This window comes from Hippichthys cyanospilos, chromosome 6 (assembly GCF_059441005.1).
Source record: "Hippichthys cyanospilos isolate Australia breed blue-spotted pipefish chromosome 6, RoL_Hcya_1.0, whole genome shotgun sequence".
NCBI lineage: Eukaryota > Metazoa > Chordata > Actinopteri > Syngnathiformes > Syngnathidae > Hippichthys > Hippichthys cyanospilos.
The window spans coordinates 20,388,576-20,399,074 of NC_142374.1; the positions used below are offsets into that span (position 1 = coordinate 20,388,576).

The following is a 10,499-nucleotide window of genomic DNA, read 5'->3' on the forward strand; positions in this document are numbered from 1 at the left end:
CCTGTTTTCTGCGACACAATTGGCCCTCAGCTGCTGTAGCTTCCGCCTTCGTCTTGTTTGCAATCACACTCATGCCACAAATAAGGCTAGCGCACCCTGGCTATGGCTAACGGAAGCGAGCCGGTTGTTGGTAAATGACAGGAGTTGTATAGTCGGGTTAGCGTGCTTAATCAACATAAATGAAAATTATAAATATGAGCTTACGTTGTCATTCACTACGTCACCGTAACGAGCCGAATGACGCACAGAGAACCTAAAACAGGAAACTGAAATGCAACGCGACCCGACAAATTAAAAGCATGCATTTCAAAATAAGATAACAAACGTCACGAACTCTTAACGCTTGAAGAATTAACATAATTATTAACTAATATTACTTAGTTATTTGATGAATACAGTACTGTATAATGTACTTTTTTGCTTTTTTCAATTTTTTTCCATTTTTGCGCATTTTTAAATTTTTATTTTGAAATATTTTTAATTTTTCCTGGAAAAACCCGCGAAGTACTGAGATCGCAAAGTAGGAGGGATCACTGTATAGTGTTTTTTTTTTTTTTTTTTTTTTTTAATAAAAAAGTCTTCAATGTCCACCTCAGGCTCGCTCCCACATTCACAGCGAGTGAACTAGTATTTGATATGCGCCATACAAATAAAGATACCTTGCTTAAATCTGTGAGCACATGTTTTTGCTGAGATTTTACCCTCTGAAGTTTGACTGTTGGCCTTTTTGTTGTCCAACTCATCTCCTTGACGCCAGAACAAATGTCCCGCTGTCCTCACTTTGTAACGGCTAAATTAACTTCAAAGGGGCCATCCTTGCTTTTATCCTTCTTCGCTTTCTAACCTGTGCTGAACTTTCGTTTGGCTTCTACTGTACACAGTTATTCCCAAGTGAGCCTTTGTGCTGTTCGCTTTTTCCGGTCTTCTCTTGGGATGTTTTTTTCCCCGTGTGTCTCTTGGCCGTCCTCCAAACAGCTCAACGTTTATTATTGTTTTTGAACTCATCCAATTCTTGTCCGAGTGACGCCAGGAAGGGCAGTGTTCCACTGTCACTTTTGCACACCCCTGTCACACTTCCCACCATCTTGAAATGTAAAAAAAAAAAAAAATACTGTGACCTTCCAAACATAACCCATATTCTGTTTTTAGGATGACCTCGTCACTGTTTGGCGGACTGGCATGGCCGGTTGAAATGTCACAGTGTTGCCTTTCACAACAAGCTGGCACTTCAATCAGGTTAAGGCAAGGAAAGGGGAAAAAAACAAAAAAAAAACAAGCCGCTCTTGTTAGGCATGCGTCGTCTTTATCGCTTCCTCCATCTGTGTCCTGCCCGTCTCTCCTCCCCATGATTTTTATCTGATTAGCTTCTCTAGTTATGCGGAACCGTTCATCGCCATCTCCACTGTTTCCACCTCCGCTTGTGCGAGCTCTTGAAAAACAGGATTACACTGTCCAACACCTAAGTTCCACTTAGTAGGCCCAAGTGTTCATCAAAAACAATGCAAACAATGTTTGATTTGTAAAAGTACCGTATTTTCCACGCTATAAGGCCCACATAAAAGCCTTATGATTTCTAAAAAAAAGCTGATGGTGCGCCTTATAATCAGGTGCGCCTTATATATGGATCAATGTTGAGATTGGAATTCGTAATGGGGAATGAAGTGATAAAGTAAGCTTTACCTGTTTACAGTTGAACAAGTTTGCTCATATTAACATTGAGTTATGCTATCGAGAGCTTAAAGATTTTTTTTGTTATTATTGTTATTACTTTGAATATTACTATATCGTGATTGAAAAAGTTTCAAAATATGTCATTAATTGAGGGTGCGCCTTATCAGGTGCACCTTATATAGGGAAAAAGTTTTAAAATGTGCCATTCATTGGGGGTGCGCCTTATAGTGCGGAAAATACGGTGGTCATTGTTGTAAACCGCTGTAACGTGATCATCAACAGAATGTATGACTTGAAGCGGCTCTTCTCAGATGGAAGTCCGTTTTCCCGCAGCTGGCACACTTGACCTGAATCTGAGCGTCTCAGGTCGCCATCGGTGACTTGTCAGGTCACCTGGGACGAACTTACCGCACAGAAAAACAAATGTTCAGCCGTGTCAACATTCTCCGGGAAACTTATCTGTCAGGCAGCTGACGGCCTCGCGTTTCAGTAGTTTGCTCACATGCAAGACCCAGTTGGCCCGAACATGTCCATCTCATGTCTCTCGAAGACGCGTGTTTGCAAAAAAGCCCGGCGGGCTATTTGCAGAGGTGTCATCTCGTCATGTGCTTGGCCTCACTAAAGGCAGTCGCCAATCATTGCAATACGCGCGCTGTCGGAAACAACAATGGCTGCCTGCTGACATTCATGCACGAGTACCCTAGTGAAATGTATGAGAATTTATAAAGGATTTGGCTGACTCGACCTGAATTGCAAGTTCAGCCCGGTATTTGTATTTTTTTTTTTTCTGGCATTGTGTCAACAACAAAACAGGACTTTTTGTCCCATACACACTGCACTTGGCTACCCGCAGTCACTGACGCTCGCTGTTTTGGAAATAGCGGGAGAATGCTAGTTGCAAAGCTAACTTGCTAGTGCTTACTTCTCGATTGAAATAAATTAGATTTTTTTTTTAGCACCGAAAGAAAGTGTTAGCTAACAGTGTGACACACTAAGTAAGAGAAGCTTAAGAACCCAGGCTAAGTGCCTTGCTCCCTGTGTGGAGTTTGCATCTTCTCCCCGAGCCCGTGTGGGTTCTCTCCAGGCACTCCGGCCTCTCACACACTCCAAAAAAACATGCATGGCAGGCGTATTAGACAGAATAAATTCTCCCTAGGTGTGATTGGCAACGTGAATGGTTGTTCGTCTCGGTGTGCCCAGCGATTGGCTGGCAACCAGTTTCGGGTGTCCCCCGCCTACTGCCTGAAGTCAGCTGGGATAGGCACCAGCAAGCCTTGCGACCCTTGAAATGATAAGCGGCTCTAGAAAATAGATGGATGAAAGAGTTTAGCAATTACTTCATGTTCCAATTCATTTTCTCTTAGTTTGAAAAGATACATTGATGATTCATTACATAGAATTAAAAGGTATTTAACATTGCATTAAATGTGCCATTACGTGCAGAAACCATGTTAAAAAAGCTCATGACACACCACCACATTTGGCCTTTAGTCAAATTCTTAACTTTGGTGACATTTTCTTTACATTGTTGTGAATTTGTTTTTCCATTTCTCCTTATCTTGCTGCCCCTCCTATTTTTTTGGTTGACATCGTGGAACGTAATATTCCAATAAAGACTGTGAAGAAAGCAAGATATTGTATCAGTCATTTCAAGTTGGGTTTTTCATACGCGTCGGGAAAAAGGAAACTCAAATGTAGCACGTTTCCCTTTGAAAGTGACTCGGCAGCATCTACTCGTGTTCTATGTGTGAGTGCAGTTCCTGGTTAGCGGGCTCGCGGCTGCCCGGCTCCATTCCTCGGCCACCGGGGCCTCAGTGGTGCTCCTGATGCCCCTCACCCACAGCTGAAGATCCCGGGTGGGCGAGGGACGGTCAGGGATCACTCTCTCGGCGTGCTACTACACAAGGTCAGCATGTGCGCGCTCACACACACACACACACACTCGCAACATGAGAAGAAAAATGCATGGATGTATATTGCATGACAGAATTCCATTATGGACATTGCGTCGTATGCATTCAACCGTTCTCTTTTCATCTGTGTTCAATTTAGCGCCTCGGTTAAATAATTATGATGAAATTATTCAAGATGAATACAAACCGTTTGGGGCAAAACCAAATACGCGCCGCAGTGCGTGTGAACACGCGTGTCTCGTTGCGCCCCCAACATGTGACTGCGCCCGGGGATTAGCGATAGTGGGATCAGACAGATAAGACTCATTGGCCTCCCCCTGGAGCTTATTGGCTTCATCAAATGTGAAATATGAAAGTGAGCCTGTCAACTTAAAAGACAAAAAAAAAAAAGAATCACCAGGCCAGGGAATGATACAGCCTTCCGGGGAAAATCAGTTTGCACTTTGCTTTGTATATTTTCCCAATAACTCAAGACTGATTATATACTGTTGTCCCCTTGTGAACTTAGGTGCTAAACAAAACATCCCTTTTTTTTTCCCAATGGCATATTTTATTCAGGGGAGAGGTTAGGTAACATCTTCAGTTTTATTTCTGGCTCGTCTGCAGGAAAATTGTCATTAACTCAATCAATCCCAAAAAATTATAACAAACTAAAGGTAAACAACTTTTGTGGCAAGGACTTACTAAACCACAATAAGGTGCTTCTTCATCTTCCACTTAATTTGCTCTTAATTTGAAAGAAAACACAAAAAGGAACATAAACCCTTTCATTTATGTTCTATGTGGCGTCAACTAGTCCTAACAATGCACTGTTAAAAATATCCATTCATTCATCTATATTCCATAAATCTGTTGACGCTAAACATGAAGATGGCGTTGCTCGACCTGCGGCTTATAGTCCGCTTCTATACCGGTGCGCCTTATAGTCGCAAAAAATCCGGTGGTTTTCGTGCTGGGGGTCCCCTGACAGAATCTTATCCGTTGCGCATACAGGATGAGAAGTTGACCGTGACGCAAGCAACAGAGGTAAACGGGAACCCCTCACTGCTGCGCTTCCACTACCAGCTGAGCGAGCGCCGCTCGGCCTTCTGGGATACGGCCCTGTCAGAGGATAGCCTCTTTCTGGAGATTCCCGCGGGGCCTCTGGTCGAGGGAAGCAAAGAAGGGTTAGTGTTCCATTTGACCTCTAATTTGTTTTTTATGATCGAAGGCAGTGTGAGTAACGTTACAGTGGCTTACGATAATATAGTTTAATGTACATTATGGCGCTGCTTAGAGAGCAAATTATTATATTTTGGAGGTGGTACTTTGTGTAAAAGGTTTGTGAACCACCAATATGGTAAAGAGCACTCATCTCTATCTTGTGCTGGACGCAGCAACTGCAGTGCCGGTTGGCCAATCAGACGCCAGCTGCGCCACTTAACACTGCAATATTATGTAAAGCGCTAGCAGCTCTTATGTAAAAGGAGCAAGACTGCGTCATCGGCACCTTACGTCGTCCACTGACCGACTGTGTGACGTCCTCAGGCTTACCGCTCTGCTGGAGTTTGCCGAGGAGAAGCTGAAGGTGAACTCGGTCTTCCTGTGGTTCTGCAAAAACAGAGAGGATCGACGTAAGACTTTTAATGTATTATCTTGTGCTACTCCTGCGGTAGTACGTCAATGTCGGAACAGCAACCAACGAGGCAACTGTTTTGCTAACTTATTCAAATACCACCCAACCAAACATTTAATGTAGAGTAAAAAAAAAAAAAAAAAGCCTGGTGGCAGGGCTGCACCATTATGACCAAAATAATCATCGCAATTACTATGGTCAATATAGAAATCACGATTATTCATCATGTTTGGTCAAACGTCTATTTATTGCCCTTTTTTATACAAGCAGTATATAAACAAGACTTCAAAGCTTGATACTTATGTTTAATAATAATAATAATAATAATAATAATAATTTAAAATAAATGGCACACAGGGCAATACAGCTAACTTACTCGCTGAGTGCAAACCAATGCAAAAAATGAAGCCTACTTAGAACCAAGCACGTGAATTACTTTTGAGCACATTTTAATCAATTAGTCGTCAAAATGTCACTTTGGGTCATTTCAAACTGAATTTATTACAATTTTGAGCCTCAATTGACCTCTTACGCTGTAGATATTAGGAATCAGGTGGGAAACTCAACGCCATTTCACACTAGTAAATAATATATTAGGTTGAAAAAAGCAGAGGCTTTTGTCATGCAAACATGTAGGAAACAGCGCCTACTGGTGGTAGGATGACAAAGTGCTTGATTTGACGTGTAGTAGCCGGCTTTTTAAATGTTGATATCATTGAGGAGCAGCTTAATCAATCGTGGATGCTAATATAATTTGATTGTGAAATATATAAATAAATAGATGCCTATTAATGCATTCGAACAAAAGACATTTTCACAAAAACATGCGACGTTTTAAATAAGGAAACTTGTATTTTCGTTATTTTATTTATCTTTGGGTGACCACGACTTTGCTGATTTGTGAATCTTGAAAGACGAGTAATTGACGCCTGTTGAAATAGGTTTAAAAAAAAAAAGAAAAAAAACTCCCCCTCCCTCCCAAAACAAAATCATATGTAAATTTTCAGGTATAGCTCTAACCCCAGCCACAGGTATGCAGGCGCTGACATGCCTGAACCCATCCCCCGACTAACACCCGCCACCTGTGCCTCACATGATTCAAGCAGACCCACTCAAGGTGTTCTTGTCGCCCCCCCTCCCCCCTCTGCACCACTAGTGACCATCATCAAGACGTTCCACTACATGGGCTTCGAGATGGTGAAGCCGGGGGACCCCTCGGTTCCGACCCGGCCCGACTTGGCCTTCATGCTTTACTCTCTGGACATCGGCAGCAGTTCGGATGAGGAGTGAGCCCACGTAGCCCCGCCCACCCCACCCTTTTTTTTCCTACCCCCCCTTACCTTTTCTGCTTGCCTTTGGGATTGAGGGCCTTTTTTTCCTATGTCCCTTTAAGACTCCAAGCCAAGTCGCTTGAAACTAATTTGTCACATGCAAGCTTTTTCCTACCCTCCTTTCCCGCTTTTTTTTTTTTTTTGGTCCCCAACGACGACAAATCACGTTGGGAACGAGATGGCTTTTTGAACATTTTTGTACAGACCCTGAAGTTGTTTTACGAGAGGTTCAACTAACGGCAGGTCCCAATCAAAGTCTCGCTTCACATTTATGTTCGATTCCATAATGTGGAAATGTCCAAATGGGTCATTACGCGTCATTGGTTGGTCAAGGTCCACAGCAGTTTGCACCAAGGGGCAGCAAAACCGTTGCAAAAGTTCAGTTTGACACCAGTTGGAGTGTCATCGTGTTTCATATATTTGCCGTCTAGTTTTGATACCACCTTTGGTCAATTTATGGTTCATTTAAAGTCATTTGTCAGCCATACATGAGTCTAAGAGTCATTTTGGTTTATCAGACGTCATTGACTTATCAAGAATGGTTTGAGGGTCAATAAAACTGTTACAATATGGATTTTTTTTTTTTTAAGTGTCATTTAACATCCATGCAACATTCCCATACATGACAATCATTCTCATTCATAGGAAGCCATTGTTTGGTTTGGTCCGAGGATTCAGGGATAAGCGGGGATTTCAACTCGTGCATTCAATTATTAGCGGGAATCATTAGTTTGATGGAAAACTCTGGCAATAAAACTACACAAAAGACGAATATATTAAAAAAAAAAAAAATGCATCTAATGTTCATGTACTATTCTGGGAAAGATCAATTGCTCTGAGCTACCAGAAGTCATTGACTGGTTGAAGACCATTCCGTTCCATGGAGTCCCATCAAAAGTCATTGGCCGGTCAAATTAGTGGACATGGCGTTTCCGAAACCGTTACCATGACGACTTTTAAGTCTTTAACGTTCGCGCACGGCAACAGCCACGGGGCCGGTCAAGCATTTCGTGACCGTCGGTGCCTGACGAGGAGAGTTCGCGTCGGCTCGTTTTTAAGTCTTACAAAGAAATGTGCTCATGTTTTGTGCAGGAAGAACACTTCAGGGTATTACAGTTATATGCAATCCAATTTAACCTTGCGGGAGACATACAGCTTTGAAAAAATTGTCGTTTTGAACTCCACGCCAAAGAAATTTTGATCTTGGCTGAGAGGGGGAAGGGGGTCATTTTCCAGGTCTAATCAATATTATGCATTTTCTCTCCAAAGTCTATTTTCTATGTATGTATATTTCTCTATATTGGAATAGTTTTGGTATTTATTGTTTTGTTTTTATTTTATTTTCTTCATTTCCCAGTGATAGTTAGATTCCATTGGTGGACAATCCGCATTTGTACACTGTGGATAAACTTGCGGAGGGGAAAATGGTTTCAACAAAAAATAAAAAATAAACAAAGAAAAATAAATAACGTGTTTAAAAATGTTACGGTTTGTTGTTTGTTTTATCCTTAAGGTCAAAGAGCCACAAGCAACTTGGTGAACTACATAAAAACAAGATGCTCTTGTGTTGTGCAGAACAAAGCAACAAAAACAGCAAAAAAAAGTGACATCACCACAATTTGGTAGCGTCAAACTATTTTTATTCTTTAATTGATGACATAATGACTTTTTAAAGAAATTTAAAATTTATATTCTCAGTATTAAGAAAATTAAACATTTTCCTTACACATTTAGAATTTCTGCATCCAATTTGACTGTTGAAAAATAATTTATCAGTATTTTTACACTATATATATATATATATTAGTGTAAAAATACTGATAAATTATTTTTTTCAAAAATTATCAGTATTTTTACACATATATATATATATATATATATATACACACACACATGTGTGTATACACATGTGTAAGTATTGTACACAAACGTAATTTCAATTTTCAGTGTCATGGACTATCCATGACAGAGATTTCCACATGCTTTTAAATTAATTCTGCTTTTATGTATTCCCTAAAATATTTTTTCTTGTGAACTGGCTATCTTAAAATCTTTTTTCCTCCCCTCAGATCTGACTATTCTTTAAATTTACTCATAACAATTTCTCTGTCATTTCCTTAGAAGAAAAAAAAAATCCAGGAATGATTCTCATGGTTGCTTTCTTGCAGGGTGATGCGTATGCATGTTATCGCTTCATCTCGTTGATTTACGATTTCTCGGGACAGCGCCTTTTTCCCCCTTTCCTGTAAATCTTAACTCTTCTTGTTGAATGGGAAATGTCATATTACATTTATTTTTAACTTATATGATTCATTTTATTTGTATTGCTTTATCCTTGAGAAATCATTGCAAGAAATACAAAACAGCCACTTTATAAAAAGAATTCAAGTACTTCTTGGGGGGGAAGTAGTTATAATTTTACAAGATGTCACATCCTGCCTCACTTTTTTTTCCCGCACACCTAATCTGTTCCGCTAATTCTCTGACGCGAAATTCCATTGCCAAAAACGAAGCAGGCGATTGTGAGTTCCTGATGCGTTGCCGCTAACCACCAAAGCCTTCAAACTGTCACCTAGTTAATCCGTCCTCCTGCAGGCCTTAATCTCTCTCAGATGTTTATGTAAAGTCCACTCATTGGCGCTTCTCAGAAAGTGAGAAAAGAAGTGTGACTTTGTTAGCCAACACGCGGCTCACATCAAGCGCTTTCAAATAAAAACCTCATACTTTAGCGGCTCCTCTTAAAGAGCACGTTGTGGGATTAGCTCCTCACTGAGGTACAGGATGGAAAGGCCTCAGTACTTTAAGAAGCTCCTGAGATCTTAGATGAGAGAAGAAAAACACAAGGGATAGTAAAGAAAAATAAGACGCAGGGGTCATAGTATAAGCCTGGGAAAAAATCAGTACATGTCCCACATAGATGTCACCACAAATTTTGAAACCTTTAAACACCAACTCCATTTGAATCGGCAGGAATAATTGTAAACTCGTCACAGGCCCCCCCAAAAATAAAAATAGATCATGAAAAGGTGCACTTCATCTTTCACACAATATGTTGTCGATTGCCCGTCAATTTTCAGCAAACATATCAACACCAGGCTTAAGTAGCCGTCAACCTACAGAAAGTTCTTCGTTTTTCATTTAAAATGACTAAGTTTAGTACACTGGCCAACAGCAGAAGCTTGTGTTTATTTTAATCCTCAATCGTCCATCCATTTGCTAGCTACCTAGCGCTAAAGTAACTTCAGAGGATTTTAGCACATCGTCAGAGGCCGACAGGGAAGTAATTTCAAAATATTTAAATGTCTTAAATAGTCCACCCATTTTGCACGTATGCCATTAGTTAGCGCTTAGCTAGTCTTTAGCTTGAACTTTTATCAGTTGATGTGCTAGCATGAATAACCAAACCCCCCTAGCAGGGTTTGGTTCACTGTTGCGGCGTCCCAAGTTTGCAAACTCTTCATGCTAGCACATCAACTGATAACACAGGAAAGCTAGCTTATAGCGTGTTTATATAATGCTTATCTACAAGCTAAAGACTCCCATACTTGGACTACCTCTTCCAGGTGTCAAGACGCGGGTATCAAATTCTGCACCTGGATGGTGGGATTAGCTAAAGAGTGACCACCACGTAGCTACACCCCTGCAATAGTGATAAACGGTTCCGGGTTTGATTCTGAGCAAATAGTTGGAGACCTTCATGACAAGGACACGCAGCGTAATAAATGGATGGTGGTTTGCCATTAAAGCTGAAATGAAAGACTCCTTTGAGTGAGGGGAAAGCTAAACAAATCAAAAAGGGGAACACGAGTGCGCGCGTTGGCTTCTGTCATAACCGCTCAAGTGTGTTGTTACACAATCGGCGCGGGATGCGTGAAGGCCATCTGCTTGACTTTGGGCTGTGACACACTTTTAGCTTTTAATCTGCTCTTCTTGTAACGCTTTAATATGTGACCTTCTCAAGGCCAGCTT

At 41.0% G+C, this 10,499-nt stretch overlaps 1 protein-coding gene across 1 annotated transcript; it reads left to right on the top strand.

The window, feature by feature from the left end:
• Positions 1-1,649: 1,649 nt before the first annotated feature.
• oaz2a (ornithine decarboxylase antizyme 2a) lies at positions 1,650-8,016 on the top strand. Its single transcript, XM_088416646.1, is given in 6 exon segments — positions 1,650-1,669; positions 3,429-3,495; positions 3,497-3,577; positions 4,578-4,750; positions 5,112-5,197; positions 6,356-8,016. Coding segments are annotated over 6 exon segments (561 nt in total). The 3' UTR covers positions 6,490-8,016.
• The last annotated feature ends 2,483 nt before the right edge of the window (positions 8,017-10,499 follow it).